The sequence below is a fragment of the Pelecanus crispus genome, chromosome 12, assembly GCF_030463565.1.
Source record: "Pelecanus crispus isolate bPelCri1 chromosome 12, bPelCri1.pri, whole genome shotgun sequence".
Lineage (NCBI taxonomy): Eukaryota > Metazoa > Chordata > Aves > Pelecaniformes > Pelecanidae > Pelecanus > Pelecanus crispus.
The window spans coordinates 24,013,095-24,026,839 of record NC_134654.1 but is presented as its reverse complement, the minus strand read 5'-3'; the positions used below and the strand labels follow the sequence as shown (position 1 = coordinate 24,026,839).

The following is a 13,745-nucleotide window of genomic DNA, read 5'->3' as shown; positions in this document are numbered from 1 at the left end:
GGCGATAGTCTCTAACAAAAAGCACTGTTATGGTGAAATTACATTTTCTTGTGTTTATTTACCAGGCTTCCTCCTAGCTCAGCCAGAAAGCTGCCATGTTGGCTAAAGATTCAAGGGTTCTGTAACTGACTTGTGCAAGATTCAGGGCTTGGCTTCTGGTGGTGTGGCGCATCCCTCTGTTAATTAAAAGCATATGTCCACTTAAGGAATGCAGCTCTTCAAATGTGAACTTCATGTAATTATGAAAGCAGTAGGAGATAGAATAATTGTTTTCAGTTCCAGATGTCCTGTCTTCTTCAGCACTGCAGGAAGATTAAGTGAAAGTTGAGTAGGGCAATAACAAAGTTCAGATGCACAGCAGGATAACTGATGTTGACCAAAGTGTTGGTAGGATCTCACAGAGTTCAAAGAAAATTCCTTTCCGTATTCCTAGTCACCAAAGAGGTTTCTCACTATCGTTGTAAGCACATCCTTTTCATGAGCATCATTACACACAGAGTGGGTGGTTTGCATAGCTATCAACCAACAGGGCTGAACTCCCTTGTGCTGCAGACTTTTAATGAGAGGGGAGCTACAGCATTGTATGTGAAATGATTTGGTTCTCTGGTTTAACTGGGTTTGTTAAGGACTCCATTCCCCATCACAAAACACATACACTGCATGACATGATAAGGACAATTTACAACATATTAAGCATGTTGAAAGAGTGCTTTCTGAAAGTTCCAGTAAATGTAATCAATGGGCGTGTTGTGTCCGTGTGTGGGCTTAGCGATGAAATAAAGGAAAATTCAGTAGAGGATTAGCAAAAAGGCAAGAAAAACTAATTGAATAGGGAGCCCACAATGTTTGTACTTTGCCAGACGAATGAGTCACTGTTTGCTGTGCTGCTAAGGCCCAGGAGACTGTTAGAAACTCAAAAGAAGCCATGAAGTATTGCAAGTGTGTCTCAGTAGGCAGAACAACAGCATTGCTCAATTTAGGAGTAAAACTTTGCTCTCTCAATAGGCTGCATGGGTTCCAGAATCACACAGGCTTCTTGCTTATTGTCCCAGCCACTGGGGCTGCACCTCCTCCAAAGCAGCTGTGCTAAGGCCACAGGGAGGAGATTTTGTCATTTAGAGCAGGTCCTAAAGGGGAACTATGTCGTATTGAAGTGTGGCAGTCCAAAATTGTGAACCTGTAACCCCTCACTGCAGCTGTTGCTCAGTCCTGAAGTTTCCTCAGCTGTTTGCGCTGAATTTCTACAGGTGCCAAACGCCAGCGCTGGTTCGGGTATGTTTGGTGCTTCTTTCCTTATATCCTTGGATAGTCATGCTCAGAACACAGCAGGACCTTAAAAGGCAGAGATAGTCAGTCGTCCCTTTTTTAAAAAGCCAGAGGGGTGTTGCCCAAGTTGTATTCGACCCTTATGCGCCTGAGAGCTACAAACCCACCCTTCTAGGGGAGAGCCCACTAATCTCTCAGCACTAGAGGGAGACTTCATTCCCATCACTTTCCATCGCAGCTTTTCTGCTTCACAAAAATGAGTTATGTTTGCACTCGGTCTAGAGGAGAGCGTGCCTTGCTAGCCTGTTAGAATCATAGAATCGTTTAGGTTGGAAAAGACCTTTAAGATCATCTAAGGCATGTATTTGTACAGAAACATGTGAATTCTAAGCCCAGATTCAATGCTTGTTTATGTGTTCTTCAGATTAGTTCCTCAAAAATCAGTATGGGGAGTTATTTTATGTAGTGCTTTCAGTATTTTCTGTAATACTTTCAGTACTAACTTGGCATAGAAAAGTAGGAATGCACTAGTGAAACCGTTGATGGTGTAAGCATGGGAAGGAGGTCCTCTATCAACATAGGAGAACCAAATACTACACTGGAAGGACTAAAGAGGAATTGATGTAACAGGAACGGGTTGAACTTTAGGTAATGCACATATGTGCTAACAGTAGGAATTTCTGATCTAAAGTGATAAATGGAACTGATACTGGAGAAAAATCCGGATATACTGAACAATCAGAGAATCATGATGAAATACTAGTATTTCAGGTAGAGACAGGAAAATACTTGTCCTTTCATGCAGAACGGTGGTAAGGCCACATCTGAAAAAAATGATGATCGAAAATAAGACTGAGAGAGTCTGATTTCTACCTCTTAGGACATTAGAGGGTTAATTGCCAAAAGAAAGAAGACCTATTTCAGCCAAGGACTTGTTTATCCATATATCATTGCCCATGGATACATGCAGCTAGAAACAAGACTGAGGTTCCTAAGTCTCAGCAGAACAAGGCTCACAGCCTTCCGAGAGGAGGAGTAGGAAACCCAGTTGGGTTGAGGTGGAACTCGACAAGTTTAATAAAGGTATTATCCGGCATGGCTGCCTGGAAGGGCTGGACTTACTGGCCCAAGGGGTGCTCTCTAATGACAGTTCTCACATCCAGTTTGCTTGTCATTTCTGCTGAAATGCTGATGTATTTGGAGGGAACACTAGCAAATGGGGAAAAAATGCCAGTTTCTTGTATAAAGCTATGGAGCTCTTCCAGAACCCCTTGGCTGATTGGGCTGGAGGAGCTGAACCCTTGGCAGGATCTCCGTCACTGGGGAGTTCTTAATGATACACAGGGTGAAATCCTGACCCCTGTGAAGTTGATGGAAGTTTTGCTATTAATTTCTGTGAGGCCGGGATTTCACCCTGGAAAGGGAGTCAAAAGTACATGCGTGCTTTCAGAGAGAGAGTGGCTGATTAAATGCATCTGGTGCGCTGCTCTTTTATCAATCATTGATAAAACAGTGCCTTTTAAATATAAACTTTGGGTGAGCTTAACCACAAAATTCAAACACGTCCTTTCACAAGCCTTGAAAGCAAAATTTGTCTGCTTTTTGTCTGAAAGGAACAGAAATCAAGGTCAAAAATAATGCATACCCCGTACCCATCCACTCCAAACTCCCGTCGTGTTTGATGTTCTGCTGAAATGAGTGATTAAAACATAGGAGAGCCCGTTACAGTATTTCTAGAGGATACATAAAACTTTAGCCTCTAGGGATGTCACCCAAAACTGTGTTCCTCCTCATGTAATTCCTGAGCAGGTAACCACCACCTAGGGGTCCCTCTGGGTTCCAGGGCGGAGCCGGCTTTGGCAGGGCCACCCCCGCTGCCACCCCCGCAGCGCCGAGGGCACCCCCGCCGCCCGCCGCCCGCACTCGCTCCAATCGCGACGCGGCGACATCGGCGGGGCCGGACGCGCCGCACGGCGATGTGCGGGCGGGCGGAGAGGGCTGGAACATGCTCTCCCGGGCCCCGTGTTTAAGGTGAGACGGCCCGGCCGCGACGCGGAGCCTGGCCACGCTGCGTGACCTGGCGCCGCGGGAGGCGCGCGCGTCCCGGCGTGCGCACCCCTGAAACGGGCGCGGGAACCGTGCGGCGCCGGCCCGGGCAGGCGGAACGGCGGGGGAGGGCAGCCGCCCCGCTTGCCCTGCCCAGCCCGGCCTCCCAAGGACGGCCTTCCCCCCGGCCGCCCTCCCGAACCAGAGCGGGACCTTCCCCGGGGAGGGCCGCCCCGCCCGCGGCAGCTCCCGCCGCTGAATTTGCTCCGGTCCCTTAATTGTTTCGCTCTCACCAAGAACTTTGTTCACAGTCCCTTGTGCAGCGAGCTGCATCCCCCTCTTATGCTTGCTCCGGGCTAGTGTCCGCCGCAGTCCCGTCCGGCTGTCGGGAGGTAAGGCACGGCTCGGCTCGGCTCGGCATGGCATGGCATGGCATGGCACGGCACGGCTCGGCATGGCATGGCACGGCTCTGCACGGTTCGGCACAGTGCGGCACGGCATGGCATGGCACGGCTCTGCACGGCTCGGCACAGTGCGGCACGGCATGGCATGGCACGGCTCGGCACGGCTCGGCACAGTGCGGCGCGGCACGGCTCTGCACGGCTCGGCTCGGCTCGCAGCCGCTGGAGCCGCACACCCGGCGGCCGCACCCCCGCCGGCTCTGGGTGCCCGCCGGGCTCCGGCCCCGCCGGTGCCGCGGACGCCCGGAGCTCCGCTCCCCGCGCCGGCGGGCGGGCTGGGGCTGCGCGGGCGCTGCGGGGAGCCTCTCCGCCCCGGCCGGCGGGTGCCGAGGCGGTTCCGAGCACCGCTCCCTCCTGTGCGGCCCGGGGCTTTTCCCGGGGGATGCAGCATTACGGTGCAAAGCTTCGGGGTCTGCGGTGCTCCCTGCCTCGCAGGGCGGCGTGTGCCCCGCCGAGCTGCGCCGCAGAAAGCGTGCATCGAGCTCTCCGTGCTGTGCGCGTCCCTTCTCCCTGGCATAGGTGTTCGGGGATAGGCGGGAGGCGCAGTGCTGTGCCCTAGGTGTGCGTGGCGTTTAACGGCCGCGTTTGAAAGTTTTGCAATTTGCAGGTAACGAGGTTGGTTTGGGGAGGTGTTTGGTTGGCTCCCATCCTACCCTCCACCTAGGTCTGAAAAACGAAAAAGGTGTGAGAGCTTGAATCTGGTAATTGTGTTACCTAAAAACTTGGTGATGGAAACTTCTCGGCGTTCTGAGGCTCAAACAGTTGGCATGGGTGTAATGTGTTCTTCTCCTAGCCCTGTATGTAGTTCAGGGCCTGATCCTGGAGTCTTGTAAGTACAAATTCTAGTTCTGGATTTCCAGGAGTGTTCACGTGGGGAAGAGCTGCGGCATTGTGTTCAGGACTACTGTAGTCTGTTGAATTCCAAAGGAACTCTGCCTCTCCTTCAGTACAGGAGGACTCCTTGTGCTGTTTTCCATCGTCACTTAAATGCAAAACCAAGTGTGAAACATGGGCATAATGATTTATTGGAGTTTTACGTAGGCAAAAAAGGGTGTCTGAAATATTATGCAAGATACAGAGAATCAGGTCCGGAGCCCGAAGGCAGAAAACTTCAATATATCCCACTGGTTCTAAGTGAAATGCAAAAAAAGGGGAAAGGATTGTAGCGGCTGAGAAGTGCCGGCTCTTTGCACTTGCACAGAGATATTCAGTATGTGGAAGCCTCCTGAGAGAACACCGCATTGAAATGATTCAGAGTTAAAATACTGGAAGCTTAAAGTACTTCTCAGTTAAAATACTTCTCAGCTTTGCAGTGAGGGAGAGAAGGAGGAGGGAAGAAATCCCGTCTGTAAAAAGTTGCTCTGTCAATCAGGTTTTTCGATAAAGACATTCATTTTAAAAAGTTACCTAAACTGTATGTAGTCAAGGGCAAATACAAATAAATTACTGACAGAGCAACTAATCTTTTCGAAGAATGATGCTAGCAGAGTGGCTTAGGGGGCACAATTGCACTAGGAAGAGCTTTTCAAACAAATGCAACCATTCTTGTGGTGTGAGTGGAAGTTGACTGCAAGCTAGTTTCAGAGGTCTGCTCTTGTTTTAATGTAATCGAGATTATTTATCAAATGGGGGGGGTGTCTGCATTTCCCTCCAAACTTTTCCAAAAGTCAAACTAATTGGTAGGTAGTGTGCACAAGAATATAGTCAAGGAGATAAGCAAGGAGACTTGCTTATTATTAGCTAACTTCCGTAATTGGCTGAATATACATTAGCTATGGCACAGGCTTATTCCAAGGATCATCTAGAGACGAACAGCAGCAGTTTGTGCCTGTAAATGGTTGTGTCTGTGAAATTTTAGCATGGTCTAAATAACTTAAAAAGAGAAAAAGCCCTTAAAGTTTATCATTATACCAACTTATTCTCATGAACTTACTCTCATCCCCACTTAGGAGCTCCGCTTCAGTGTCAAAATGATCTTCCATAATCATGCACATATAGAAAGGGAATGTTGAATAAGATTAGCAACATAAATCTCTGCTGCTTCCTAAGTTTTACCCAGCTGCTTGGTGATTTCACAGCTGTTTCTGCAGTTGATAACAATTTCCATCACTCTGCTTTCTGTGGAGTTGTCACACTGCCCTGCTGCAAATTCTGCCTTGTCCCTATTTGAGTTATGAATCTTGTTCTAAACAATTAGATAACAGAAATGAAGAATAGAAAATATAATGGAATCATGTTTATTACAGTGAGTTCTTGGATTCGGTTTGCCTTTTTTGTTTTGAGAGAAGTTTTGGGGATTATATTACTTAGGTTTTTGTTATAGCAGAATAGATTTAAAAGGGTTTTTTAGTGGAAAGCATGTTGTCACTGTCAGTTTACAGCTAGCAAAACCAAGGCACAGGGAGTTGAAGTTATTTGCTCAAAGAAACCGGAGACACAGAAGAGACAAACCCCCAAGCATTCTGAGTCGTGATTTGGTTCTTTGATTCACATAGGTGAAGTGAGTAATAGAAATGAAGTTAAATGAGATTTTTAACTACAGAAATTCATGTGCATTACCTTTTCCTGTCTAGCTCTTTCTGGGGACTTGCCTGGGATGTGACACTCATCATCGAGACGTCACATCATCAAAGGAAAATGTTACACAGGGCCAGAAATGGGTGGCTGCTGCCAAGAAAAGAGGCAGAAGCCACTGGGAGAGCCGGAGGGAGAACATCTACTGCTTCGGTTAGGTCAGGAGCAGTAGTCAGCATACAGCGGGAGCTTTTCCATGCAGGAGTTTTGTTCTTAAGAAGCTGATAAATATCCAACAACTTTTCTTGTAGGAAACTTCCACGATAGAATATTGTCACCTCCAATTCATCATTCAGCAACATCTGACACTTCAAAGCCTGGAGCAGCTCTTACTGCTGCATGACTCTGCCTTGAATTGACATACGAGACATCTTGAACAGTCTTCCTCTGCTTACTGAGCCAAGGGATTTGTTACGATGGATTTCTCATGGACCTGGTAGGTGTGCATGCTGTGATGTCTTTTCAGTAAATCTCAACTTACACTTACTAGTGGCTAAAACATTCCTCTCCCCTTTATCCAGTGTTAGCCACAGATTGCCACATTCTTCCTCCAAGTCAAAATAGCTCCTTAAGAAAGTACTTCTAGTATGATTAGTGAGAGGATGCTGGTGTTTCCGGGTATCTTTGCCTAAATTTCTTACCCTGAAACTTGAACCAAATCACCTGTTGGCATAAGTCAGAAGTGACTTTGCTGGCAATGAGGATCTAGCACCCTGTTTTCTAGGGCCAGATACCTTTACTCACCCTTCAAATAGGTCTGTTGTTTATTTAACTTACGGTATTTCAATAGAGGTTTGTTTATTTGTTTTATATGAATGCCTGTCTGCTTACATCCTATTACAGGCAAGATCTGTGCTCCTCAGAAGTCAACAGGTATTTTGCCATTGAGTTAATTTTGGTAGTTTAGGAGATTTTTTAAATATATCATGTTAGTTTTGACTGTATAAATATATCTTCTTTCTTCATAAATTTCTGTATGATATTTCTAAGAGACTTAATGCTCATTGGGGATGTGTCTGAAGCAGAGGTACAAGGACTCTAGAGACAGGAGTAAATATACTTTGATTGAATGTTAAAGTTTTTCAGAATTATTGTGTTTATTATGAGCCCAATCCAAAGCCTTTTCAAGTTATTGGGAAGTTTTCCTATTTCTGGGACTGTTAGAGAGAGTATTTGCACTTTTGAATAGTTATTACAGTGTATTTGGAACTAAGAGACCTTTTACATGGAAAATGGTTAATTTTTCCTCCCTCAAATTTAATAATAAAATATTGAACAAATTGAATTTGGCTAATGGTAAGATTAAAAAAAGGTGACATTCGGGGACCATACTCTCCCGTTGTGCTAGACTTCTGTAACATTTTATGGAGAAGTAATAGAGCAACATAATGGCACCAGTGTGAATCTTACTGCCATGTAAGTCATGATTGAAAATGCAGAACTTGGGCTCATATCTACATGGGAACAGATCGATGGTGCTCTAGAGCAACCCCATGCCTTTCCTGGGCTCTTTCAACCGATATAAGAGGTACTTAATCATGCGTTAGAATTTGAAGGACAAAGCAACAGAACCTAGCATATCTAAGGTGTCAGCACAGATATATTTGCTTTGTCTGATAAGCACTGATCAGATCCCCTGCCTGCCCTTGGAGATACCAAGTAGCTTCACAGAAACACACAGAGTCACGGAATGGTTGAGGTTGGAAGAGACCTCTGGAGGTCATCTGATCCACCCCCTGTCCCGCTCAAGCAGGGACACCTAAAGAAGTCTGCCCAGGACTGTCTGGGTGGGTTTTGAATATCTCCAGGGATGGAGACTCCAAAACCTCCCTGGGCAACTTGTTCCAGCACTCAGTCACCCTCACAGTAAAAAAGCGTCTCCTGATGTTCAGACGGAACCTCCTCTGTTTCAGTTTGTGCCCACTGCCTCTTGTGTTGTCAGTGTGTGTGCTCAGTGTGTGCTCGGTTGTGTTGTGCTCAGTGTTGTCATTAGGGAGGGAGAGGCTACTCTGTCTTGTAGCTCCTGAGCCCCTTGCAGGATTGAGCCCTGAAGATAGCTGTGTACAGCAAGATACAATATTGAGCTGAGTGCTCTTCCTTAGAGCAGTAGAACAAAAGCTTTGTCAAACCAGATCTGAACTTTCCTTCTCTCATTAGGGTTCAAGGAAACTCAGATACAAACTGTCTGACTAGGTACAGAATATAGCCTGTTTGTGCGTGTGTTTAAAAATAGTGAAATCTGCTTTCTCGCAAAATATACAGTCCGTTACATGAGGTACTGAGATACAAAACCAAGGGCTCTCCACAATGGACGAATATATCTTAGCAACAAGGATGGGAGTGGTGGGAAAGGAAAAGGAGAATACAAGTATCTGGCAATTAACTTCCTAGGCACAGATGTGAAGGTGATAAAAGTGATAAAAGCATTACTGCATTGCCAACGCTCTTCCTTGTTCTCTGAGCTGCATACCATGCTGCTCATAGGAGCAAAAACTACGCAGCCCATACTGGAGAGTGGTGGAGTCGTCCTGTGAGCTACTCCCAGGACTCCCAGCAGGAAAACCCAGTGCTTCCCTAGTGTCCCAGTCTCTGTTGTGTGTGGTGGGGTGCCCTGAGTGCACAGCCTGGTCCAAGGCAGAACAGCCGTGGTAGCCTCGGCGTTCTCAGAGGCTCACTGCACACTCCAGAGTGGCCCCCACACCAGCAGAGTCCCAGTGAGATGGCAGAGGTCTGTCTTGGCAGCCTGTAGCAGTGGAGAGCCACGGCTCATCTTGCCCTGATCAGGTGGACTCCAGTTCTGCACTGGGCTCCATGGAGCCAAAAGCTATTTTGCTCCATAATGCAGATGGAATCAAACTGCGCAAACTGTCTGTAGGACTGAGAGTGTGTATGGAGACAAGAGGAAAGCAACCTACTGTAACTAAGATGAGTGAATATGACTGTAAATCTCCCTCCCACACAGTAACATGCATGTGGTTTCATGGACTTACAAGGGACCCATTACTTTTGCATTAAGCCAATTTAAATGGCAAGCTGACAGTCTGGCATTGATGATGCTGTAATGGTAGGGTTTGCTGAGTGCAGGCAACTGTCTTCATCCCCATTCCCCCCACATCCATCCCTAGTTGTGGCCATTTGAATTTTTTCTCTAAGGAGCACTTCCCTTGAGAAAAGGTTCACTGCTCAGTCCTGTTTTTTGCTGTGCCAGTTCTAGGTGTATATGTAAAGAAACAGTGTGAAAAACTGTGTAAGCAAGAGTAGAATTTTTAATCAAAACAGCCTATGAACTTCACCTCTTTGTCAGATGTAATGCCATTGAAACCTAAATTGCATCCAGAAATACTGACTTCAGGATGTAACTTGACATGGGATTTGGCCCACAACACTTCAAGGTTGGTGTCTGTCTTGGTCTGTGACTCTGTTCTTCATAGCGCTTACGTAACAATTGATTCAGATCCACCACAATCAGTAGTGTTACAATTAAGCTTGTGCATAAATCCTTGCGGGGTCAGAGTGTCTGCTTGTTTGTGATCCCAAGTGGGATACTTCTGTGTCACCATTTGTCACATAACGGTAACGCTTCTTAGTTGAACCCATGCTCTTCTTTCCACAGTGCAATGCGTGTTCAGCAGAGCCTGCTCTAGCCTAAGAACTGACCAAGTCAAGACAATCAAGATGACAAACGAACCTATTAAAGAGATCCTGGGCACTCCAAAGCATCCTGATTCTGTAACCACAGAGAAGAGTAATAACAATGACTGTGTGATAACCACCATCCCTCTTGTCAGTGAATGCCAGCTGACGGCAGCAACAGGGGGAGCAGAACTCTCCTGTTACCGCTGTACCATTCCCTTCGGCGTGGTTATCCTCATAGCCGGCATTGTGGTTACTGCTGTGGCATACAGCTTCAATTCCCATGGATCAATCATCTCGGTGTTTGGATTAGTCCTCTTGTCATCAGGACTTCTTTTGCTGGCTTCTAGTGCAGTGTGCTGGAAAATCAGGCAGCAAAACAAGAAAGCAAAGAGGCGGGAGAGCCAGACAGCACTTGTGGCAAATCAGCGAACCTTGTTTGGTTAAAGACAACCAAGAGAAGGCTGGACAGAAGACAAAACCTTTGTAAGTCGACTTGACTATTTATCCATAGGAGAGATGGCAGGTTGTAATTTAACTTTGGAAATGAACTGAAATGAAAATGGAATGGATTAAGAAAGACTCTTAAAAACTCTGCAAGTGCCCTTAATATTTTTCTTTCTGCAGACTTGGTAGTGATTCTTTTCAAGATGGAAGAAAAAACCCCTTTTTCTTCACAGAAAACAGTGTCATCATAACTGCAATCATCATAACTGCGTTCTCCAGCATGCTGATTATGTTGGAAAGGGAAATTGTGAGAACTAAAAAAATAATTTGAACTGACTTGAAATGCCAGTAATCTCCTTAAAATACACAGTGTGACATTTGACCAAGGGAGAAGTCACAGCATTTGAAGTAACTACAAGCTTATGGCCAGATTGTCTGTGACTGAAACTGTAGCTCAAAAAAAAAAAGAAAAAAACCCACCCCCAAAAAACCCCAATAACAAACAAACAAACTGTAGATTGCTCAATAAGCTGATTCTTATATTTTATGTAACTTCCCCACCCCAATATCTGTGGTACTTTCCCCCTTTTTTAAACCAACTAATATTAATTTTGTGTTACTATTGAATAGAAATAGGTAGAAATGTGTAATTATATTGTCTAACCTAAATAACGAGGTATGATTATAGCTTAAAACATGAGACTTTTTTTGTAAATTAAAGTGGTCAGGTTTAGCACTTTTGATTATTTTGCTATAAAATTAAAAAGTAAATTTCATTAAAATAATATTCAGTGCTGCTAGACCTTTAGAAAGTCTTTTTTTTATTGCTATCGAGCTAGCTTGTGTCTTCAACTTTGACTGCTTTATGATTCTATTTTGTAGAAAAACACCTGTGACAATTACTGTCAACATACGTACTGCTGATCTCTTCTGAAAATCTCTATAGACTATGGATTTTGGTTTGATAGCCCATTCCTCTTGCAGCCTGATTAACAACTCAGTTACTGAAAAATCCTAATGGTCAGTTCTGCAGACACTTACTGGCATAAAATAGTCAGTTCTACACAAAACTATTAATCACTACTTGCAGAAGCAAAGTCATCTGTGTAGTAAGTGTTTGCTGAATGAGCTTTGGGATTACAACTCTATGAAAAGCAGGTCTGAGGTGCCCCCTGTATGTGTCCGAGATGTTTGATTCTGTGACTCTTGTGTTCCAGAGGTCTTCCAGCTTCTCTCAGGTGATGAATAATTGAGGGGCGGGTCCCAAATTGAAGCAAAACAGAATAATTTCTTCATCTGTATCATGAAGGACAAGTAGTGCTGAGCCAAGTCACAGACATCCACCCCAGTGTGTACGAGGGTGTCAGAAGGCAGAGGGGCTGCATGGAGTCCTCTTTCTTTTTTTCCTCTATTTTTTTTTTCCCCTAACTTTCTCCAGACTCAAAAGGGCTGGATGTGCTATTCTGCTTTCCACTGCTACAGTGAGCAAGACCTGTGCTAGCAGGTCTCCTCTTTGCCCTCCAGAGCCTCTGGCATCCACGACGGCTGTGGCGATGCCGCTGCAGAGCACACCTGCCAAACAGGTGCCGCAGGGGATAGCCTTCTGCAGGTCATCCTGGAGCCGTACGCTTCTGCTGAAATCACCCAGGCGTTCTGGCTTAGGTGCTGCCTTTTCCTCTGCCCTCCATGGTTTAAGCTTGTTACATCCATAACTTATCCCCGGATTTGCCAAGTGCACTTTGTGTTTTAAATAGAGCAAGCTATATGTATGGGGGGGGGGGGGCGATGTTTGGAGTCAGTATTTGCGTTGCCACACTCCGTGGTTACCAGACGCTATAATAAAATCACTTGCATCAGAGGAAAGCTGACAACACATTTTAGCACTTCCATAGCCCTAACTTAATCACGGCAGGAAGCTTTCCTGCTGCTAGGAGAACATGTTGCGTCACCAGAACATCTGACACCGGTGTCTAATGTCAATCACTTTGCTTAAGGTCATTAAAAATATTAGGGTGTCCCCTTACGATGTACAGGTTTTGCATGAGTGACAATTCATGGGAAATGCATAGCATGACAAATAATGGAACAGGTGGACTAAAGTGGTGTCTTCCCTGTTTAAAATGAGAAAAGTGATTGACATTGGCAAAGCTGGATAAGCTACATAGGGCTGTTTATTTTTTTTTCCCCTGGGAACACAATAGTTCTTCTGACTCCTTCTTCCCCCTCCCCATTTCTTTTTCCTCAGTGGAATTTTGCAGGCTGCCGAGGAGAGAATTGCAGGGGCTGTAGAGATGCAGTGATTTCCACTACACACGTGTAGCAGCTCAGTCCCATGATTCCCAGGCTGAGCCCAGAGCAGAAGCAGCCTGTTGCCCTCTTCAGAAGTCTTTCCCATACATGGGTCCTCCCTTTGCCATTGCTGTCATACAGGCGAGCTTGTGTGCGGCGTGTGGAAGAAAAGGTGCAAGGTGAGGCTCTGCTCCAAGTCAAAAGAAAACGCCAAACTCAGTGGAACAGAGGCAGTGGGTTTTGGGGAGCATTTTTTTCAGGAAGGGTAAATAAGAGGGAGTAAGAGTCGCTCTGCTTCTACTAGAGGAGATTTCCTTTCTCTTCTCTCTGCTCTCTTTTATATTTGCACTGCATACACAAGGACACAGCAGAGTGCCTGCACCACCCTCTGCCTTGCTAATTGTGGGACATCTAGGCATTAAGCAGCATGTAAGCAGTGACAAGACAGCATTGCAATGACCCTAGGCGTGATCCCCTAGCATAGCAAAGCTTCAGATACAACATGGTGTCCCATAATACCAGCTGACTGACACGTTGAGAGGCCCCTAGGTAATACGGGACTGCCATAGCACACGCAGCTGAGCTCAGTAGCATCAGCTGTGTCCTAGTGAGGCAAGGTACATGCACAAGCATCTTCATATAAAGCAGCAAGTGAAAGTCTGCGCAGGAATTCACTCTTGTTTCTCCTTTATTCAGAGAAGCAAAACAGTAACTTTACGGGGAAGAATCTCAGCACCTGGTCCTGGTGTCCTACAGCAAGGCAGAGGTTGTGAACTGTTTAGTCAGAGACATGCTGTTGAAGATGTTTTCATGTTTCATCGCTAAGTTGCCACATGGGCTTAGAAACTGGCACAGGCTTCTTCACCATGATTTGTGTGCATTGATTTTGGAACAATCTGAAGTAGTAGTAGCACCTTTTCTGAATGACCAATCATGACATCCAACACAAGTCTATCAGTCAATGTTTTTTCTTCCTGTAAATCTACATATTATAGACATTTTCATTACGATTCTCTCCCTGCACCCCTT

The 13,745-nt window shown here is 45.7% G+C and overlaps 1 protein-coding gene across 1 annotated transcript; it reads left to right on the top strand.

Annotated features, from left to right (window-relative positions):
* Positions 1–3,677: 3,677 nt before the first annotated feature.
* On the top strand, positions 3,678–11,019 carry TMEM100 (transmembrane protein 100). The gene is made up of 3 exons (XM_075720065.1): positions 3,678–3,704; positions 6,599–6,783; positions 9,961–11,019. Exon 3 carries the CDS (start codon positions 10,023–10,025, stop codon positions 10,425–10,427), a length of 405 nt encoding a protein of 134 aa, XP_075576180.1. The 5' UTR covers positions 3,678–3,704; positions 6,599–6,783; positions 9,961–10,022; the 3' UTR covers positions 10,428–11,019.
* Positions 11,020–13,745: the final 2,726 nt, after the last annotated feature.